At 36.7% G+C, this 23,107-nt stretch overlaps 1 protein-coding gene across 1 annotated transcript; it reads left to right on the top strand.

Annotated features, from left to right (window-relative positions):
- Window positions 1-4,453: 4,453 nt before the first annotated feature.
- On the top strand, window positions 4,454-12,714 carry LOC129246069 (ester hydrolase C11orf54-like). Its single transcript, XM_054884597.1, has 4 exons — window positions 4,454-4,686; window positions 11,489-11,587; window positions 11,667-12,280; window positions 12,401-12,714. The coding sequence occupies exons 1-4, from the start codon at window positions 4,605-4,607 to the stop codon at window positions 12,572-12,574; spliced, it is 969 nt and encodes a 322-aa protein (XP_054740572.1). The 5' UTR covers window positions 4,454-4,604; the 3' UTR covers window positions 12,575-12,714.
- The last annotated feature ends 10,393 nt before the right edge of the window (window positions 12,715-23,107 follow it).

The raw sequence follows: 23,107 nt of genomic DNA, 5'->3' as shown, positions 1-23,107 counted from the left end.
AGGCCCAATATGATACATATATTTGATTGTCATACTTGTTTTGATCGCTTAGGGGAAGTACATCTATGTATTTTTGAATACATGCTTATCCATTTAGTATTCACTTAGGCGTATTTCTCAAACATAATATGGTTGACTTTAAACAAATATTTACGTGTATTTACGCCCTTGCTATGACCACAAGGTCAAAAGGTTCCTCCTCCTCTACCGACTTTTTTTCTACTAAATTATAAACTTCCATAGAGCGGCATTTGCTCTCTGGTGACATTTGCTCTCTGGTGCTCTCTTCATTTGTGGCAATATTGCTTATCAGTTGAGTATTTCTCCTCTCTAATAGGTTTGTATACAACTCAATTGGACAGCTAACACCAAGTGAGGTGTTAAATTGAGCAATGGATTTTTTGTTTTTGCAGCATGACTTTATAAAGCGAATGTGATAGCTATTAACGTTATCGCTTTTCAATTAAAATACTTAGTTTAGTGCTTTGTTTACGTCAGCGTAGTGCGGATGCACATACACCCGTGTGAAAAATAATAAGAGCGCGACGAATTATGAAGTGTTAATTAATTTGTTTTTTTTTTGTATTTAAGTTTATTTTTAATTGTTTTTATAAAAGTATAGTGCACTCCACAACAAAAACTATATACATCAAAAGTCTCAAAATTTTGTACAAAATTCACAAAACTTAAAAAATTGTAATCAAAATTTTCAACCTTTTAATCAGAATCTTTAGAAGGTACGCATTTTTATAGCCCATTTAATTTTAGTATAATAAAGTGTAAGTTTGAAGTTGCGTAAAAAGTGCGTTGATTTTTTACGATTTTCTTTTGCAGCCACTGTTGAGAGTTTTCTTCAGTTAAAGACAAACAATTTTCAAAAAACAACAAGAATGTCGTGCTTCTTGAAACTTGCACTTTGCATGCATAACGAGATCTTTTTTTTTAATTCTGAAAAGAAAATTTAAAATTTTGTCGACAGTTATTTGAAAATGGTTGAATTTTTGTAAATTTAGCACAAAGTTTGAAGCTTTGAGTTTTGTAAATATATAAAAAAAGTGAATAAAAAAAAAACCAAAAATTTTATAACTTAACAATTAGTCACACTGCCAATATTTTGCACACAGGTGCTCATACCAGTACTTAAGTAAGTTTAGGCACCAAGTGGTATAAATTATTATGTTGAAAAAGCTTTAACAAATAAGATGGCGTGCTTTCAAAACATTTCAGCTAAGAAATTAAATTTATAAATATAGTTAACACAGAATAAAAAAAATTGTCAGTGCTCGCATAAACCTAGTACAACTTGCGCTCATTGTTCGTGTATTTCCCATTGCTCCCTTTATGTCTGTGTGTAAGCAACTATTTACATTGGATGGTCTGCGCGAGCGAGAAATGAGAAAGTAAATAAAAAACTCAACTTTACCACCTTAACGAAGAATGAATGAGTGCTCCCAGACGAATAATCTCGTGAAGCTCCGTAAGGAATAAACAGGGGCTAGTTTTTCAAATCTACTTAGCGAATAATAAGCGACTACTAGTTTCAAGAACTACTTGTTTTCAAATTTATTGAATTATTAGAATGTAACCTCTCTTAAGGGTTTATACTCGTATACAGTTAAAAGGCCGAAAAAATTGAATTTTCCAGAACTTTTTTCTGAGAATATTTTTAAATTATTGATCTAAAAACTTGTACAGATATTATGTTATCTTTTAACTGTATTTTAAGACTTAGTATTAGTAAAAATATTTATTTGGAAAGGAGCTACAGCTGATACCCGGCAGCTCCTCTCAAAACAGACGTTTTGCGATGGCTACTATATCTCTGAACTGGATTCTCTGAAATTAAAAAACCAAATAGATTTCGTTAAAGTACTGTTAAATCTAGTAATTAATCGAAGGAATAAACAAAATAAATTTGTTTGACAAAATGGCGGTTTCTCAACAAACAAAAAAATCCATTTTTGACCAAAATTTCGGCCTTAAATTGTTTATAAAAAAAAAATATTCATCGGTGAGAAAAAATCTTCGATTAATTACTAAAAAATATATTTAAGAAGTTCGTGTTAAAATTTGAGACTAATCGGTTTAGTCGTTTTCGAGTAATGTTGGTCACTGACTTTGAAAACACTACTTCAAGAAAAAAGGCGTTTAAAGTTTGAAAAGCACTGAGTCTAAGTCTGAAACGCCTTTTCAAATTTGCGTGTAACTTCGAAAATATTCACCGGAACGATGTTAAATTTTCTGTGTGTATTCTTAAACACACCTTGATCAAAAGGTTCCCGGAAGAACCGCAAGGTGACACTCTAAGTCAACTGATTTCAGACCCTTTTTTTGTTAGGCTGCCGCATCTGTGATTAACATTCCTACCAAAATTTTATCGCGATTGATACTTTAAAGAAAACAGCCGTTTACCAGTAGAAGAGATCGAGGATAACGAACGTAGCCGACATCGAAAACTAATGAAAACATCAATAAATTGAAAGAAAATTTGATCAATAACCGCAAATTAACTATCAGGGAGCTGTAGAGCTGGCAAAGGACTTGAGCATTGCTTTTGGATCCATTTAGTACATTTTAGGTAATGATTTGGGTTTCAAAAGATATCGAATGACGCTAAAGGCATGATTTCCAAAGCTGAATATTAATCAGGCGACTCAACATTCATCAAACGAATCACTACTGTAGATGAGATGTGAACAATCAATAGACCAGTGAGTGCAGAGCTTAAAACAAATCATGACATAAGAAAATCACGTCGTTTGCCGTCAGAAAAAAAAGTGATGCTCACAATACTTTACAGTTAATGGGAAGTCCTTTGAAGGCAATACTATCACTTTTGAGAAATAAATTTGTATATTGAATTTTCTGAAAAATATCCGAGAACTTTTTGATCAAGGTGGTATATGTACATTAAGAAAGAGTCGATTTTTGTAAATTCTAACCGTATATAACCCCTTAACAGACACCTCTGTTAGCCGGACACTTCCCTTGAGCGGACATTTTTCTCTATACCAAATCTTATGTAACGGAAAAAGTTACTCTCTCACTCTCTCTCACTCTTGGACGTACAAAATCAGATTGACGGTTGATTAGTTGTTTTGTAATTTATAGGATTTTGACGTGATAACGTCTTATAATTCGATTTAACAGGCTGCACGCACGAAAAATGTGTCGTTACCTTCCTCATTAGTGTTACCTTGCTCATTTGTCGTTACTTTGCTCATTTGCCGTTACCTTGCTCATTGTCGTTACCTTGAATGAACTGCAAGCGAAAGCGCGAAACGAACGACAAAGCAAACGAACGGCAACGTTCGACATCTTGCTCTCTCCTACTTAAGTGAGCGTATATGTGTATGTACATGCGCATATGTACATATATAAATTCACGTATTTGTATTTGCATATGCCTTCTTATTGATTATTATTAATTTGATTTACTTGAAGAATTTAAAATAAAACCAAGTTTGTTAATAATACCTGCTGTTTTAATGTTATTATTATTTTTTGACGTGATAACGTCTTATAATTCTATGTAGCCGACCGCACGCACCCACCAAAAAATGCGTCGTTATCTTGCTCATGCGTCGTTACCTTGCTTGAACAGCATCTTATGTTATGTTATGTTATGTTATGTTATGTTATGTTATGTTATGTTATGTTATGTTATGTTATGTTATGTTATGTTATGTTATGTTATGTTATGTTATGTTGTGTTGTGTTATGTTATGTTAATGTTAACTCATTCTCTATATCCATACAAAATATCTATCAAACAAATAAAATTAAAATTTTCTTTTGAAAAATGCAACCATTCAATTAGTATTTTCTTATGACGTTATCACGTTAAACTATCGTCTGAAAACAACACAAAAAAAAAAAAAATAATAATAATAATAAATTAAAGAAAAATATGCAATATTTAACACATTCGCTAAGCAAAAAAGTATGCTATAGTTGACAAATATATTAAGTGCCACAAAAAAGAAAAACCAAGATATTATTTTCCAAAAAACCATTATATTTCCCTCTTCCGAGTATCTTCTTTCTTTTCCAGAACGGGTAATGACGCAGCGAGACAGCAAATATCAGCTTCATAGCTCCAAAATCATGACGAAAGAAGCAATACTTGCGAGTACAAAACCAGCAAATCTCGTTTGTCATGTCATGGGAGATCTCAATTCTGCTTCTACTGGGTTATAACAAAAAATTATGCAGCTTATGTATGTGCGTCCTGGTATCTACACGAACGATACAAATGCATGAGACCAGCAAAATCAGCCGAAAACTTCATGCCTGTATTTTGAAGAGCTAATGTCACATTGCGTTTTAAGAGGTTTGTTTTATCTTATCACCATTTGCAAAGCAAACACCCTGTAAATTATTAGAACTTTTAATCTAGCACCGACAAGCTAACACTTGTTGGCGGTCACAGCGTGCGCACAATTCGACTTGCATCTATGCTTCATAGTGAATTAAGCGCCATTCTCACAGTTAGTCTGTTTTCGATCTTCCATTGCGCTGTATCTTCTCATACTGTTGGAGACCGCTCCTGAATTTACCTTGACTTTCGTTACTGAATATTTGTAAATACAAACTTTGTTATCATGGCAACAACACTGGTTACCGAGGAACTTCTCTACGAGGAGAAGCCTTTGTATGTGCCATCATTGCAGGAACTAAAAGGAGGTGAGTTGATGAGTGGCGACAAAAGCAAATATACCAACTTGTTTTTGTGTAGTGTTTTTGTGTTTTTTGACATTAGCTATGACATTCAGGTGGTGTTTGGAATTTTACTCCTCTCTAATAAGTACTCAAACTGAGTAGGAATTTGGTGTGTGTATTGGCTAATAAGCAGATGTCAATGATAAGAAATTTTGGCACAGGGTGAATCAAGTAATGTGTAGTTGGGGAAGGAGAAAAGAAAATGAAATTTTCTTCGTAATCGTCACTTGATTTATATATTTTTTTCACATTTGTTCAAATTAAGGGGTTATATGGTTAGAATTCTCAAAAAATCAATTTTTTTATATTTTCTTTTTTTTAATTATACAAATTTTGTGGTTCTATTGCATTATTGTATTGTATTAGTTAGAAAAATGCAGCATTTTTCCGGAATTTCGAATATAAGGGAATAATTACAGTGCAAAAAAATTAGAAATTCTTTCAAATGTGGCAAAATTATTTTTTTTATTCTACAATTAACAAAATTAGGGATATCCTTAGCACCAAAAAGCGCTTAAATTACTCGGGATACCAAGTCATTTGTGGTTATGAAAAAGCAAATGAATGAGCCAAAGTGATAAGATGAGTTACCCAAGTTCACTGCATCACTCTACAACAATAAAGACATGCCAAGAGCTAGCTGAATCAGTAGTGCGCACGGTCCACGTAAAGCTATTGTAATATACTTTTCCTGTTTCTAAACAAAGAAAAAAAAGCATCCTTTCCATCCTTACTCCCACACAATAGTCAACGCATTATTTGCATTTTTTTTTTCAGGATGACGCCCGTGAAGAGGAAACTCTCATGAGAACTCCCCTACCGGCATAGCAGTATGCACGACTTGCAGCCTCACAGCTACACCTATGTACGTACTAAACACCTCTCCACTATCTATCACTCTCCCCACGGAACTGTCTAAGAAGGAATTACCTCACGGGGCTGGTTAGCTCATAGGCTGCGCGTCTTAGATCATTGTGGATATATAATGTTGTCAAAAAAGTCTTGCGGTATTTTTATTGAATTTTCAATTGTTCATAAAATTGGTTATAATAATGCGATTTAAGTCAAATATGCGCCGTTTTGTTCGATGACGAGTTCCCAACGAGATGCCAACTTCATAATGCCCCTCTTATAGAAGCTCGCTTCCCTATTGTCAAAAAACTCGGAGAACCAATTTTCACAGGACTCTCTTGAGGACAACTTCCGACTACCAAGCTCGTTCGCCATGGACAGAAATAGGTGGTAATCACTTGGTGCGAGATCCGGACTCTACGGTGGTTGCAAAAGAACCTCCCATCCGAGCTCCCGGAGCTTCTGGCGCGTCACCAAAGATGTGTGTGACCTGGCGTTGTCCTGATGGAAGACAATTCGGCCTCTGTTGATCAAAGATGGCCTCTTCTGCATGAGTGCTGCATTCAAGCGGTCCAGTTGTTGGCAGTACAGGTCCGAATTGAGCGTTTGGCCATAGGGGAGCAGCTCATAGTGGATGATTCCCTGCCAATCCCACCAAACACACAGAAGAACCTTCCTGGCCGTCAATCCAGGCTTGGCCACCGTCTGGGCAGCTTCACCGCTTTTCGACCACGACCGTTTGCGCTTCACGTTGTCGTAAGTGCCCCACTTTTCATCGTCAGCCACCAGAAGCGATTTGCATGCATCCATACGGGCAAAAATGTTTTTTTGCGTCAAGTCGTGTGGCACCCATACACCGAGCTTCTTTTTGAATCCAAGCTTCTTCAAATGGTTTATAACGGTTTGATGACTCATGCCCAGCTCTTGGCCGATGCTACGGCTGCTACTATGCCGGTCTCTTTCGATCAATTCAGCGATTTTATCGCAATTTTTGACGACAGGCCGTCCGGACCGTGGCGCATCTTCGATCACCTCTGCACCAGAACGAAAACGTTGAAACCATCGTTGTGCGGTGGAAATGGAAACTGTATCGGGTCCATAAACTGCACAAATTTTATTGGCAGCATGAGATGCATTTTTGCCTTTATCGTAGTAGTACTGTAAAATATGCCATATTTTCTCTTTATTTTGCTCCATGTTTGCGACGCTATAACTCACGAACGACTAAAAGCAAACAACAATTAATCAAACACGTGTAAGCACGTGAAAAGAGCTTTCCAAAAAGCTCTAGCGTGAACCGATGCGACGAATACAACTAGAATTACGCGCTTGCAAAGACAAGCTTGCGGAAATACCGCAAGACTTTTTGGCCAACCTTATATTTTGCATTCCCGCAGATTCGCTTCCAGTTATCGTTCGATTTTAGCATAAAATCTATAATATTTTCTCCGTTTAATATACCACAAGTTTCGGGAGCATAGCGTAGCATCAGCGTCTTCTTCCTTATCCGTGCAGATTGGGCAATTTGGGAAACTGTCATGGCCGAATCTATGGATGTATTTTCGAAATACTCCGTGCCCTGAAAGGAATCGGGTGAGGTGGAAGTACTATATGTTTCCCCATGGTTCCTTTCTAACCACGTCATAAGAATGGGTATATGCGTCCATCTACCTTTCGGTGATCTGTTCCACCGGTCTTGCCAGTGGGCGATCGAACTACGTCTTTCTTCTTCTGCAATAGTTTTACGACTTGCTCTACCGTCGTGTTCAGATAGCCTTATATACACTCTTTGCATTTCTTTCGCCAAAATGTCTATAACGAAGGAAGCATCGTCCGAAATTGTACGGAAGCCGCTGATAGTTAGCAAAGCGCTTAGGCGATAGACGGCTGTCGATTTTTTTGTGAAGCTATTTAAGTTCAGTGCATCAGTCCAAATCGGTGCGGCATACAAAAGAACCGAGCTGTCTACCCTGCTATATACAGGGTGGGCCATGTAAAATTTGATTTTTGAATCGGCTATAGAAAAAAAACTAATCAATATTTTTTCAAACTTTGTTTTGTATTTTGAAGACTGAACATTATCATTTCGTCCCCTTAGTATAACAAGAGCCTATGTGCTCATAGGCTATTATTTTTTTATTGAATTTTTGGATTCTCCATCGTCGATTTTATATGTGGTCAAAATTTTCTCAAATTCTAGTTCCACAAAGTGGGTCAAAACGTCAATCAAAAAATAATAAATATTTACAGACATAACGAGATTTGAGTGAGAGCTACTTTAGACATAAAGTTTGAAATTCATTTTCTCAAAACATCAAAAAATTTATAGGCTATTTTAATACTAAGGGGACGATTTATGAGTGAAAAATAATATCGTTCAAATGACTGCCACGACTGGCTTTACGGGGGTAGTATGGTTAATTCGGTGTAAAACAAGCATATTTTTCGAAATTTTTTTTGTCGACACAGTTGATTTATTCAAAATTTTAAAATTACTTCATTATAAAGTCATATTTAAAGAATATCGTGTGAAATTTTCATTGATTTTTATGAAGAAATGAGTTGGTGGCAGCGAATCTTCGCGGACGTCTCATAAAAAAGTTTTATTGCGGTGTCCCTCAGAACTCATTACTGGATCAACTAAAATCAAAAAACCAAATTGATTTCGTCAGCTAATAAAGTTTCGCAGGTAACAACGTCGAATTTTTTTTTTTTTTTTTTTTTTTTTTTTTTAATTTTTTAAAGCGCTTTGAAGTCAAAACACCGATTTTTCATAAAAAAAACTTGAAAACTTTGTTGTTTTAAAATATGACAAAATTTAAAAAAAAAACTCGACGTCATTACCTCGTGAATAAAGTAAAGAAACAAAAAAACCAAATTTGAAAAGAATCGGTGCAGTAGATATGAATCTACAGTAGACACCGACCGTAAAAAAGGCAAGTGTGAGAAAAACGCGTTTAAAGATTTGTGAAGCGTGAAATCCGGTTGGAGAGGTAGATACTTAATCCTTTGTGTCTTTGTCAATTTTACTCTAATGCACTTCAAACTTTCACACAATAATCTTAAGATGTTATAGAATAATTTAAAAAAAAAAAAAAAAAAAAATGAAAAAAAAATACCATACTACCCCCTTACAGTAGGCCAGATCAACCCAATTTTTAAGCACATTTTTGATTGTTTGGGCTCCAATTTCATGAATGGCAACTTCGATTTCGTGTTTTAAAGCATCAATCGTCTCTGGATGGTTCGTATAGCATTTGTCCTTAACGGCTCCCCACAAAAAATAGTCCAACGGGCTTAAATCACAGCTCCGAGGCGGCCAATTGATATCGGAATTTCGGCTGATTATTCGGTTTTCAAAAACGGTAGCCAAAAGTTCGCGTGTAACTTTAGCAGTGTGACAAGTTGCGCCATCCTGTTGAAACCAAATGTCGTCCATGTCATTCTCTTCAATTTTTGGAAACAACTCGTTGAGCGTCACGGTAACGCTCGCCATTTACTGTAACCGCGGCTCTTCGCTCATTTTCGGAAAAAAATGGCTCGCTGATGCCGCCAAACCAAAAACCGCACCAAACAGTGACTCGTTGGGGATGCATTTGCTTCTCTACAGTAACGTGGGGATTTTCTGAGCCCCAAATCCGACAATTTTGCTTATTGACGTAGCCACCCATGTGAAAATGAGCTTCATCAGAAAAGATGATTTTTCGGTAAAAATGCTCATCTTCGGTCAAACGATTTTCTGCCCATTTTCCCAATTTTGTTCAAGCGTATAGCGTCCCATTTCGTAAATGTCAGACCTTTAAGTAAATTATGAACACATTTGACATGTCATTTGCGTTACCATTCTCAAAAAAATAGGTGGTTTAAAAAGCAACCGCTATATGGCCCACCCTGTAGCAATCTTTTGCTGTGACTAGGTCTGCCATTGTTTGGCATGATTCGCGACAGGCAGGACTGCACACTCGATGCTTTCTTCACAGCGTATTCCAGGTGGGTTGCGAAGCTTAAACGGCTGTCAACCTGGTTTTGAACTAATGGTTACAGACCCAACATTTACATTTATAGTTTCTACTATCTTCCTGCTGCTTATTAGAACTAACTACATCGGTCTTATGCTCAGCTAATTCCAGCTTCATAGACCTTAGCCAAGTCTTGATCCTGCTTACTTATTCGCTGGCGATCCTCTCAATTTCGTGGATATGTTTTGCTACCATTACCACCGCGATGTCATTCGCGAATCCAATGACTTAGTTCTAAGGGGCATATCCAGTCTTAGAACCCTGTCATACATTAGGTTCCATAGCAGTGGGCCCAGAACTTATACTTGAGGGACCCCTGCTGATACGATATACTCCTCAACAGCTTTGTCACTGTTTCAGTCAGTTTACGGTCCCTTAAATTAGCTCTCAATTATTTTGATTATATAACTAGGCGACCCTATTTTTGCGAGGGTTTCTATTGTAGTACACGCTGCCAGCTAGCTGTTACACATTGCATCAGGGACGCGTTAATAGCGCAGACACACCAAATTTAGCGAAGTCCTCAACCATCTGTGCGATCCTTCTGGCAGAAAAATGTGAAACACAGATGGCGCTCCAAGCAGACGAAGAAGGCGTTGTTTCTTAGCAATCGTACTTCATACAAGAGTTTCATTTTTATGTCTGCAAATAAATATTACCATTTGATTGTTAACCAAATATTGAAAAAAAAAAGATAATTGAATATATTAACGGAAACAGTAATAATTCTCTTAAGTTGTGGTACAAAATCCAATTTTGTTTTTTGAAATTTCAAAATTTTTCGAAAATTTTTTTTTAAAGATCATTTTTTCGAGTGGTCCACACCGGTCCACTTGAACTCAACATGAGTGACGTAGCCACATATTTCAGCTATGATCTCAAACTGAAACCTGCTGCGCAAAGTTGCGCAAATTAAAAATAATGTAGCTTTTGTGCATTTACCCACAGGCAAAACGCTACATATGGCTTATGCAATTTTGTGTAAAAGACAGAAAAAGACATCACAGACCCCATCAGCATTAAGAGACAACTAAAAAAACAATGACAGATTTATTAAATGCTTTGCTTTGTTCATCAGATGTAGTTATAATATCAAAAACTAAGGTTCCGAAAAACAAGCCAAAACCATTTTCAAAAATTTGAAAAATGATCCAGCCTCAGAAAACAGCTCATCAGAAACCGAGTATTCTGAATCATAAAAAAAATTAAAAATGAAAAACAAAAAAACAACTAAATATCCAAAAAAAATTTAAAAACTTAAACAAAAAAAAAATTTTTTAATTAAAAATAAAAAAAAAAATTAAAAATTAAAAATAAAAAAAATTTAAAAATTAATAAAAAAAAAATAAAAAAAATATAAAAACAAAAAAAATGAGGAGAGAATAACCTTGCCGTAAACCTCCACGTGGTACTCTCTGGGGTCGTGAAAAATGTAAAAATGAACTCACCAGCTAATTACGGAAGTAAAAATGTATAATATTTATAGTATTCAATGAATTCAAAATTTGCTAAAACTAAGGTCAGGTTCGTCATCACTGATCCTTAAAACCCCTAAATATATGTTTTCAGCTTAATTAAATGAGTTTTTGAATTTTGTCCGCCAACGCCTTCTGGTAGGACCACTGTGCATCGGCTTTTTGAGCATTGGGCCAGTAATACCCAATTGAATTCGCTTAAACTATTAAGTTGTTTTAATTTGTAAGAGTAAATATTCAAAATATCGCTACAAAAGTATTTTTGTGGCGGCAATCGCATACAACTTTTGATTTTCACCTTTCTACGGTATTTAATAAATAATACTGAATTAAATAATTAATAAATATTTAATAATTCATACCGTATTTAATAATTTATTTGTTGCCTTGAATAACACGCACCTACAAACTCTATTCCAGTTATCCAAAGTGCATTGGCCAAAAATTTTGAAACCGTAAGCGTAGAAGTGGGTGATTGTCCTGACTTGAAGGATTCTTTTTACGGTCTAGTGGATTCCGGTAAGCATTAAAATTATTTACCACATTATTTTTTCTCACATATCCCTTTCTCAACGCTGTATACACATACACTAAACAGGCTTGGGCGGTTCACCGCTGCTGCTCGAGATTGGCGGCCCTCCATTCCTGCTACCCCTCGTACAACGCTCCAAAGTGTACAACCTGAAAGAGATCGTACAGAAAGCACTCCCCGGCGAAGGTAAAATTTTAGCTATTGGTGCCGGTGCTGGCCCTTTCCCGTTACGCAATTCCAATTGTGAGGGCATCATCAATTTGGCTATCGATGAAAAGGGTGTCTTCAAAAATGGCAGCTACACCGCCAAGGTGCATGGTCCAGACGAGAAATGTGTATTAGAGCGCATCCCCGAAAATGATCCACGCTGTGCATTGCTGATGAACTTATTCATAAGCCGTGGCGCTCCGGGGCCAGTCGTCAAGGTGAAATGTAGCAAACGTATTGGTGAGCTGAATTTCGTCGAATGCATACGCTTGGGCTTGGCAGAGAACTACAAGGAGAAGTGTGTAGGCATGGGTGGTATTTTTGTGTTGAAAAAGGGTGCGGCACATCAGCACGTTATGCGTGATTTCAGCAAAACGCCATTGACCACAGAAGAGGAACTGAACGACTGGCTGAAATTCTACAATATGCCAGCGCAGTTGAATGCCTTGGGTACATTGATTACACATGAAAATGTAAGTCGCCATATATCATATGTAAGGGTCATAATACATACATACATATGGGATTTCGTGATTTATTTTATGTATGTATATAATTATATTATTTATTTTTTAATTTCTGTCTATTTATAGGATTTAGATTTGCGTCTGCAACATTTCCATTCCTTCTCCAAGTCCAATTGGGGTGGCCATTATCACTATGACACAACACCCGAAGTAGTTGAATACGAGGCTTATTTGAACGTAGCCGAACGTGTGGTGCGAGTGGACCGTCCGTTGGAGACACATAAAGTGGGTCGGGATTAAGGACTTGCGCACAGAAGGGCTGTGCTGTAGAAAACTCAAAAACGTGCATTTAAAAGGGCCTTGAATTTAAAGCTTATTTGTTTTTTTAGTTGTGATTTTATTTGTTATAAATTTTACCATGAAAATTTATTTTGTTAAATAATCTATATATATAAAATTGAAATGATGTTCGTTTGTACGCATTTTTTTGGGCCGATACGAGGCCAATTTTATTCGTTCTTTTTTCATATTATAGGGATCCACTAGGGGAAGGTTTTTAGCAAAAAAAAATTTCTTTTAAATATTTTCTTCATATAAAAAAAAGAAAAAAATCAAAATATTGTACAAAACAAAACTTGCTCGATTCTTAGATTATATTATAGTTTCGAATCGACATTCATTTTATGTGTACAACTTTTTTTGAATTTTTCGTTATTGTATTTTCACAAAAATATATTAGAAAAAAATTTTATAGTTTTTCAAAACATTTCATTTTCAACTATTAACAAAGAAGACATTTCATTTAGGTTGAATTGAATTCACGTTGAACAAAAATGTATTAGTGTGTGCATCGACAACAATACATACATATTTGCTGTGAATTATCTTCGCTGTTGCTTTGTGAGATTACATTAATGGACTATTCAATATTTTCGTTATTATAATATTTATTGATGCTTTTTAATCTTCCTTATTGCGAACAGGTGAACATTTTGAAAGTGTGGTTTTCGACGATTTTTAAAAATGCCGAAATGATCTGATCTTGGGCGTAAATCGCGCAATACACGTAATCATGCCGCAAGGAGAAATGAAGAGACTGCAGAGCAACGAAGTCAGCATCAAGAGCAAAGTAGACCACGTATAGACAGATCACGTTCTGCTCATTCGAATGAAAAACGGGAAACACGTAATAATAATGATCGTGAAAGAATGAGAAGAAATCGTGCAGTGCAAGGCCAACAAAATACGAACATGAATCAGCGTATTAGGAGACAGAGGTCAATTGTACAAATCTCAACAGTTGAAGCACCCACTTTATAAATATTTGTCACCTTTAGGTTCCTACTATCCCTTTAGATTATTTTTCAATCAGGTTTGAATCTTAAGTTCCCCTCTTAGTTTGAAGCCCTCTGGCAAACATCCCAGTCGGGGTTTTTAGTGGGTCCCAAAAGGGTGGCCAAAGTTCGTGGAAGCGAAGATACTTAGGTCACCCGAGCTGACCCTTTTCTTTAATTCTCCTGAACAGAACCGTCACCATGATGATACGGCGGTGTGTGTGGGTCAGCAGAGTAAAAACGTCTTAAGGTCGAAATATAAGCTGCCACATTCAAAATCTATTTGACAGAACGAAGTCTGTCGGGTCCGCTAGTATAAGATAAATATTAGACATTTCAAAAACTGAAAACTTTATTTTGCATACAAGGCGCATTCTTGAAAGGTGGTGGCACTAGACCAATAACAATGTTCTGTACGTTTGATTGTCAAAGCAAAGTATTGAGAAACTAGAAAACAAATAATGAATTCGCCTTGTTTCAATCGGAGCTGACAACCACATGGACACGGTGAAAGAAAAAAACAAATCAGCTGATTTACCAACACCAGCTTCAATAGATTCGCCTTGTTTGCATACCTTCTCTAAGGAGCTGTGGGTATCCAAGGTTTTGCAACGTATTGAAAAGAAAGTTCGATATAAAGTTGAAGTTCCGTTGCAGGCACCGTTAAATTATTGGTAATGGTAAGAAAAAACATTACTTAAAATATTAAAAAAAAATTTTTTTTTAATAAAAGTTTACATAACAAACAAATTATTATACAAACTTACAAACTAACGCAGCGCTAGCATCAGAGGCTTTCGGTTGGCATGAGGCATAAAGAGTATTTTTGAGGTATTTCTATATCCTTGTTATGTTCTCAGCTGTGGGATCCTTTGACAACTGAAAAGGATCTGCATTACCCAGATAATAACGTCTCTGGGATTAGAGTGTGGAACAGGGAGACAAAAGATGACTCACGCTCAGTGGATGGGCATCCACAAGGTTCAGCACCAAGAAGTAGATGGGAGTGGATGATTGTATTGTATTGCCAAGAGGGCGTTTAACTAAAATAAATAAATTCAATTTGAGTACTTCTTAACGGAGGTGTTGCGTAAATATGTATGTAATTAAAATATATTTAGTTCAAATTCTATGAACTCGATTCCTAAAGTTTTCATATTTCAATCCTAGATTAGATTAGATTAAATTTGTAGAGGATTGGCCAATTCCAAGCGCTCAGTCGGGAGACCATTGTACTACACCTGGGAAATAGAGAGATAGGAAAGATAAAATGTGGGTGGTAAGACGGAAAAATTAGTTTGAGGCCACTCTTCCACAAATCTCTTGGATTCATTGATGAATCTTAAGAGATCCGGAAGAGGAAGAGTATGAACTTCATCCATACTCAGTATATCACAACCCAATACCCTAAGTCTGATTCTGGAAAACGGCGGACAGCTACAGAAAAAATGCTCTGCAGTGTCGTCATCCTCAAGACAGGATTGGCATATCGGACTATCGACGACCTCCATGGCAGCCATATGCTGACCACAGGCGTTGTGCCCTGTCATTACACCTCCCAAAGCAGCCCCGGACATTTGCGATGTGTTATAGACGAGTCTGCGGTACGGAAATAGTTTGCAAAGTTCAAAAATTACAACGTTGACGTCGATGACACGTGCCGCACCGGAACGCCTTCTGAATTAGATGAAGAACGTCTCAAAAAACTTTTGAAGGAGCGGAGGAACGGTCGCCAAACCAGTCGTGAATTGGCGGAAAAAATGAACTGCGATCATAAAACGATTCTCGATCACGGTTCTCGATCACCTTCAATGGAACTCACCGAAAAATTAGGGACCTGTGTGCCACGAGCTCAACCAAAAAAAAATAAAGAAAGTCGCCTTCAAATTGCTTCTCAGCATTTCGCCGACCATCGAGTAATACGCGGTCATAAACGGCGCTTCTTGTACCGAATCGTCATGGGAGATGTGAAGTGGTGCCTACATATCAATAAGAAGCAAAGAAAGGAGTGGGTGGCTTCAGGAAATACGCCAAAGCCGAGAGTCAAGCTGGATCTTCACCCAAAGAAGATCGTGGTAAGTGTTTGGTGGGACTGGGAGGGCATGGAGCACTGAAGAATGCTCGAAAATAATACCACGGCCAACAAGGAGCTCTACATTGTCCAGCTACACTGCGTGAATGAGGCTATTCGACTGAAAAGACCTGATCGGCACCGAGCCCAAATTGTGTTGGATTATTTGATCAAGTAAATACCATCGTGCAAGCACCGTATTCACCTGATATGGCCCCGTGCGACTTCTTTTTGTCTCCCAAGTTGAAGTTAACACTTCGAGAAAGGAGATTTCAGTCGATAGAGGAGATCAAAGAGAATGCCACGGAGCTGAAGGTCATCCCTTCGTCGGCCTACCAGGGGTGCATGGAGGACTGGGTTAAAAATTGGCACATGTGTATGCTTCAGACGGGTCATATTTTGAAGGAGATGAAAAAAATTTGCCTGAAATTTAACTCTGTTTTTGTTTTATTTAAACATTCCCGGTACTTTCTGTTCATAGGGTGCATACATTATATACAAATATTAGTTTCTATAAAAAACTTCCTTCGTAGATGAAATTAACATAAGTCTAGCACTGCACTAGACAAAAAAAAACAACAAGGCTCCGCCAATGGATCCTGGAATTTAAGGCAAAAAAAAAAAAATATATACGGGTATCGTCGATTTAAAAGTTTACATCAGAACTTTATTTTTGGATGGGTCAAAGTTTTTACCATTTTGCATATTCTTAAGTTAAATCGGCATAGTAAACTATGGGATTATTAAATATTAGACGGGCAGGTATTTTCGGCAGTTGGAAGATTTTAATCCTCTAACTCATCAATTCAAGGATTGAAGAACTGATCTTTTTTGTGGGGAAGTGCAAAAAATACTTATAACAGATACCACACAAATATTTTTCATAAAATTCTACTGAAAGTTTCTTAATAAGGCCAAAGCTCAAAATTCCACTTGACCTTAACGAAGAACGGAAAAATAATATATATAAAATAAAACTTTCTAATGAATTTGATACGATAATTTCCATGATTTTATTTTGCCTACTAGGAAGGCATAGTTGGAGTCGTTGATTTGCTGCAGGTTACAGATTTTGTTGGCCGCCTGCTTCAACTTCTCACCTCGATGGTAGTGGTGCTGAAGAATGCATTGAATTTTATCTTTTTTTTCCTTCATTTTGAAACGCTGTAACACATAAAAAGGCTTCAAGTTGATAGAACTGTCAAATAATATATCGCAATATCGCCTCTACTACACAAAGCTTAAGGGGTTCCGGTTAGAACTCGAAAATTTAGGATATTTTCAGTAATTTTTTTTTACAATGAAAAAAATTGAAAAACGATATTTGAAGTTTGTATGCTTTTTATTTAACTTATTTTACATACAAAAATGAAAACATATACAAATGGCGCTAAAGTTGACCCTCCCAAAAACTTGGACCTGGACGGTGTTGTCCATTTTGGATCTTCTACTTATCTGAAACACAAAAACCAGAAAAATTATTATTCAGTGTGACTGTAGCTATGTCCCACTACTAGAATAAAAAAACATGACAAAATGGCGCGGTTTTGAATTTGAAACTCTAAAAATCGGGGTTTTTTCGTTTTTTAATAAAAAAATTACGAAATAATTGAGATAATAATATGATTCAGACGATTCGGTTGAATAGTATTTTTTTTTTTTTTTTGACAACACCAGGCCGAAAAAAGTTGTTTTTATTTTTATTTAAATGAGTTTAAAGTTTGAGTTACACCAGCGCGCGGACCGCTGAAGATTATATAATTTTGAAATATCGAAAAACCAAAAAACCGATTTTTCGAAATTTTTAGACAACCGGATCCCCTTAACCCATTAAATCCCAACCTTATATAAAACAATTTTTTTTTTAAATGCATTTATAAAACGTTTATTGAAATAGTGTAATTAAGCTCCTTAAAAAAAAAAAACACGAAAAAAAATCAAAGAAATGCATTTTTTGGGCTGTAGCCAATCGAGCACAATGGGATAATATGTATATAATATACATTGCCTGTATATGAAAATATGGAGTATTAAATAAAAAGTCACTTTCAAAGACTTCCTTGGTTATTAGTTCGGTTAACAGTATGGAAGTTTTTGAAACATTCTCTCTCTACGCAAAGGGCTACATTGCATAACTCGCAAATCCATCGAATTCTTTGGTGACACTCCCTGCACCTCAGCTGATTCGATATCCTTTTGGGAAAATGGTTATATGAGGAACCAGCTATTGATGCCGTTGTCGATCGTTTTGAAGATATGTCCCGGATATTATAATTGCGTAAATAAAATCGCACAATTTCACGTTGGTATTGCAACAAATCGCATTGACTCTTACTTGCCATTTTATAAAGCTTCCATGCGTTTACTACGCACGAGCTTATCATTGTGGTGAAAAGAGGCCAGCACCATTTCTTTCCTCTAAACTTTATATTGCAAGTATTCAGAGCTTGGTCGTGGAGGTCAACTCCTCCCATTCCTGAGTTGTATTCCGCTATCAACTTCGGCTGATGGGCATTCACCTTGCGCCTCTCTTGTCTTGACCATCGTTTGACGGTATGTAAAGGTTCAATTCTATCAAAGTTTGTTCCCACTGTCACAACGCTATTGTCATTCCACGTCACAAAAAGTATTCCTGAGTCAGAAAACCTACAAAATTTGATACAAAACAATTATTCAAATAAATCATTATGATAAACTCACATAAAATCAAACGGGGAGACCGTTGCTTCTTTTGTAGTTCTTTGTTCGTTTTCAGAGGACATTTTTTGGTCCGCCGTTCACGAACAGTCCCAGTAGCCTTAAATCCTTGTTCCTTCAAAATTCTAAGAAGGTCATATGACGTAAAGAAGAATCGAAAAATACGATTCCAAGGTTGGAATATCATCACGCAATATATTGTCCTCTTCAATGTCCTCCTCATCTGTGTCACAGTGGGTATTTGGCGGTATAATAGCGAAGTCGAAGTGACTACGGTCGCTTGATTCAATATAGTCGGTGGCCGCAGAAAGGTTATGAAACCTCTTTCCGTAAAATTTTTTTACATCCATTACCAAATCTACATGAAATATGCACACAAAATATATATGAATGTTCCCACTGTACCCATGCGAGTACACTAGAATTTAAACCTACCGAAATGCACTTTTCCACAACTTTTTTCGTTTTTTTGGTATAAAGTATACAAATTATATGTATTATGAATATTACAACACTGAACTTTTTCCGTGATAACTTAGATTTTGTCAAACAGAGAGCTTATTGCAAACTTAACCATGAAAAGGAGAAAAATAGCAAAGGTGCACGCAAAGGCAAGTGAATAACGGATAACGGGACTCAAAAAAAAGAAGGAGAAACATGTGTATTCCTTTTCGACATTTCTCTGTATTATAAAGTGGCGAGTACATTTAAAAATTTGTAAGCGTTGGGTTTTGACGTCGTTTCGAAAAAGATGCTTTTTCTGTACTCAAGCGAGTACAATGGGATCGAATGGGTTAATGCAGTATTCAACGACCATGGGTTGACCCATGAATGCACTAGGATTTAAAATCCGCCCTCAGCTCGAATTTAGCCATATGCTAAATCCCAATACGGTGAGATCAGCAGCCCTTTAAGGCTCTAGTTTCAGGTCATTCATATAAATTAAGCCAAAAGTACAAGTTTTTTACAGACCATAGGCAAATAAAAACTGTATTACTAAAAGCACAAAAAATAATTTCAAAAACTTGTGAAAGTGAGAGATTAAAAGTAACACTTCAAAGTTTTAACAAGTTCATATAACCAATTCATACATATACATAGGTAAAACTACAGCTGAAATATTTTTGATGAACAAAGCAGAAAACCCATTTACATCCATTTTTAAAGACAATCCCATATGAGACATCATCGGACGACAAAGTCAGAGAGCCAAAATTGGCAGTTGATTGAGTTGGTTGAGCGGTGCATAAATTTTATTTATAGGCATATACTGAGCAGGTGGCGCTTTGCCCTAGGCTTTATTCATGTTGAATGTGACTTCATGGGTTATGTTTCATGTTACTGTCCTTAAGGGTATAAAAGGAACCCTTTTAGACCTGGAGACCCATTGTGAACAAGTTTGAACTGAAGTTTCGCCTCTATTTCTCAATGTGGTGAAGCCACTTCATCTCTCGGGAGAACGATAAAATATTGCGGATGGCTAGCAATTCCAAGTGTGTCACACGACCAAAGAAGTAAGTATCTCCATGCAATCTTTGGAACAACAAACCCAAAATTGTGCTAAAATGTTTAAAAAGCCTAAAGTCGCAGTACGTAATGGCCTTCTAATAATAAATAATAATAAGAGTTAAGCCAGGGATGTCGCGTTCTGACAAGAGCTGGGCAGTGACACCTTCTGTTTTATTCCTGCAGCTGCCCCAGAGGTCATTGGAGGGAAGCCCCATACATTTTCCTTGAATTCCCATTAGGCAATGCCCAACGATTATACCAACCACTGTACTACGAAGGCCGGTATATATTGATGAGAAACTTATGATAGTTCTGTGCTCATTCCTTTTAGACCAGACCTGTCTTGCCATCTCCCACGTAGGCTCCATGATCCCTTTATTGTTGGCTTGTGCAATGTAGACCGAGTTTGCTTGAGGATAAAGTCATGCCGACATGTAGCACAGAACTAACTGATTTAAGTTCAATTTCTCTCCTAGCTCATTCGCGATGCCATTTCCAGGAATGTCTCTGTATCTAGGAATCCAGACAACGTTCGTGGTGCACCGCTTTGCCAGCTTATTTAGTTCCACATTCGATTGCCACTTTGGGTGAGCCATCAATCTGCTTTCTGAAAACGGAACTGAATGAGAAACTATTGGATTAAAATGGAATGGAGGAAGACGCAACCTCGTGTAAAAATGACAAAGTTTTGCGAATGATTTGGAATACGAAAACTACAAACTTTATTTTTTATTCTCTCTAGAAAAGACTGCAAAATATTGGTTTGAGTACTGACGGGAGACTAACTCACCCATCATCACGGAGCCAAAATGGGATTAGTCCAGAGGGATGCTTGTAACGCATTCAACGAATTGAATACTAGGGATACTTTTCAACACTCACTTTGCCACTACCCTGCACTCTGTAGGACTCGGGAAATGTGCCTAGGATCACTACATTTTTCATTCTTGAAGGATGTTGTTGGCAAAAGGCTGAAGGGCTTGTTAAAACTCGCGAAGAGATGCATTAAGAATTACATAAAATAATATCCACTCCAAATGCAATGCACTGGTAATACAATGGACCCTAGAGGTCTCAGTGAGATCTTCTTACAGATCAGCTTGCGCTACCTAACCTTACCTTGGATGACTGTGTAGAGATTTTATGGCGGCTTTACTGTCAGCGTGGAGAGTGATCGGTTGTGCTGCAACAGATAAGTCCCTGACTCACAACGTAGTCTCTCTTGTAGCTATTGACTCAACTTGAAGTACGCTGCACTGAGAAAAATTTAACGTTGTTGTAAAAGATTTCAATCCTGAAACTATCTACGCTGAGGACAATTTTTTCGATCAAATTAAATATGAGGAAATTTGAATATAATAAATTTTTCAAAAAAAAAAAAACTCTTTCATGTTAGCAAAACTTGTTGATTCTAAATAAAATACATTTTTATTAAGAAATGATAGTCATTTCTCTTTATTATGATAATATTCGTATAGCTCAATTACATATAGAATAAAATATTGGCCAAATGGCTGCCGCGGCCTCGGCGGCACATGTCCATCCGATGGTTCAAATTTTCGATGACTCTGAGGCATAATTGAGGTTCTATGCCGTTAATGTGCCGAATTATCTCATCCTTTAGCTCTTGAATTATTGCTGGCTTATCGACGTACACCTTTTCTTTCAAATAACCCCACAGAAAGAAGTCCAACGGTGTCAAATCACATGATCTTGGCGGCCAATTGACATCGCCGCGACATGAGATTATTCGGCCATCAAATTTTTCGCGCAAAAGAGCCATTGTTTCGTTAGCTGTGTGACAAGTGGCACCGTCCTGTTGAAACCACATATCGTCCACATCCATATCTTCCGAATTCGGACCATAAAAAGTTCGTTATCATCTCACGATAGCGAACACTATTCACAGTAACTGCCTGACCGGCCTCATTTTGGAAAAAATACGGCCCAATGATGCCACCGGCCTATAAACCGCACCAAACAGTCATTCTTTGTGGGTGCATTGGTTTTTCGGCAATCACTCTTGGATTATCTTTCGCCCAAATGCGGCAATTCTGCTTATTGACGTATCCAATGAGGTGAAAATGTTCCTCATCACTGAAGATGATTTTCTTCGAAAATTGGTCATTCACTGTTGCCATTTCCTACCCCCATTCTGACCATTGACGATGCTTGAAATGGGCAAGAAGCTTTAGTTCTTGAGTCAATTGCACCTTGTAACAGTGTAAATGCAAGTATTTATGCATAATGTTCATTGACGAAACCACTGAGGCGAAAATATGCCTCATGAAGTGCGCGATATGCATTTTGATTTGAACGTCCGTGTTCATAATAAGCCTGAATAACTTTAACGCGTTGCTCGATTGTGTATCTTTCCATGGTTAAAATTGAGTTTGTCTGAAATTAAAAAAATGTCAAATGAAATGCAGAAAAAGCCTGACGTATAGGTGTGGTTCACATTCAACATCGGCCCTTGAAATTTAACCACCCTTTATTTGAAATACATTCAGACAAACTTTTACCAAAATTTTGCCAATAAATCACACAATTTTCGTTTATCAAAATTTGTTTTGCCGCCTTCGAAGTGCACTCCCCCATTTTTTATCATTGATTTTCGATTCCTTGAAGCATTTTTTATATGCGTTTTCTCGAGGTTTCCATTTTAAATGCTTCAATAAGTCCAAGAAAACAAATATGAAATTTTCTTGAGCAAACGCCCTAGTCAATTAAGAGCGAATCTGATATTCTCTTGTAGAACGACAAAACTATTTTGCAATTTCATCAAGATCTTGAATAGTCGTTTGTCTCTCAACATGTCTTGTTAGACCATTATAGGTATTGACTATTGTTCTGCGTAAAACCGCTTATTCCTAGTTTGTTTAAGTTTTTCTTTTAGCCTCTTTCGACCAGGACCTTATTAATTTGTATTCATAATTTAACAAATTGGAGTTGAATCTGCAAGTATTTAATACCAAATTTCATTAAACACCTGAATAAAGTGTTTTACTTTTTTACTTTTTACTCTACTATAAAGAAATTCCATTTTTTAAATTACATATATTCATTAAAGTGAAAATCTCACACCTCTCTTTGAATTTTCATTATTTGCTTTTTTACTTATATTTCCTCACTTTTCCCCTACCTATTCACTTTTATACCCACACACACGCAGATTCGTGTACCCATTTTAGTTTAGTTGTGCGAAACAGTTAAAACGCAGCT

Source organism: Anastrepha obliqua, chromosome 4 (genome assembly GCF_027943255.1).
Source record: "Anastrepha obliqua isolate idAnaObli1 chromosome 4, idAnaObli1_1.0, whole genome shotgun sequence".
Lineage (NCBI taxonomy): Eukaryota > Metazoa > Arthropoda > Insecta > Diptera > Tephritidae > Anastrepha > Anastrepha obliqua.
The sequence above is the reverse complement of the archived record's forward strand: the minus strand, read 5'-3'. Positions and strand labels throughout refer to the sequence as shown.

Coding starts and splice junctions, on each gene's coding strand:
- LOC129246069 (XM_054884597.1), top strand. CDS start 4,605: ATGGCAACAACACTGGTTACCGAGGAACTTCTCTACGAGGAGAAGCCT. Junction 4,687..11,488: donor ATTGCAGGAACTAAAAGGAG/GTGAGTTGATGA, acceptor ACTCTATTCCAG/TTATCCAAAGTGCATTGGCC. Junction 12,281..12,400: donor CATTGATTACACATGAAAAT/GTAAGTCGCCAT, acceptor GTCTATTTATAG/GATTTAGATTTGCGTCTGCA.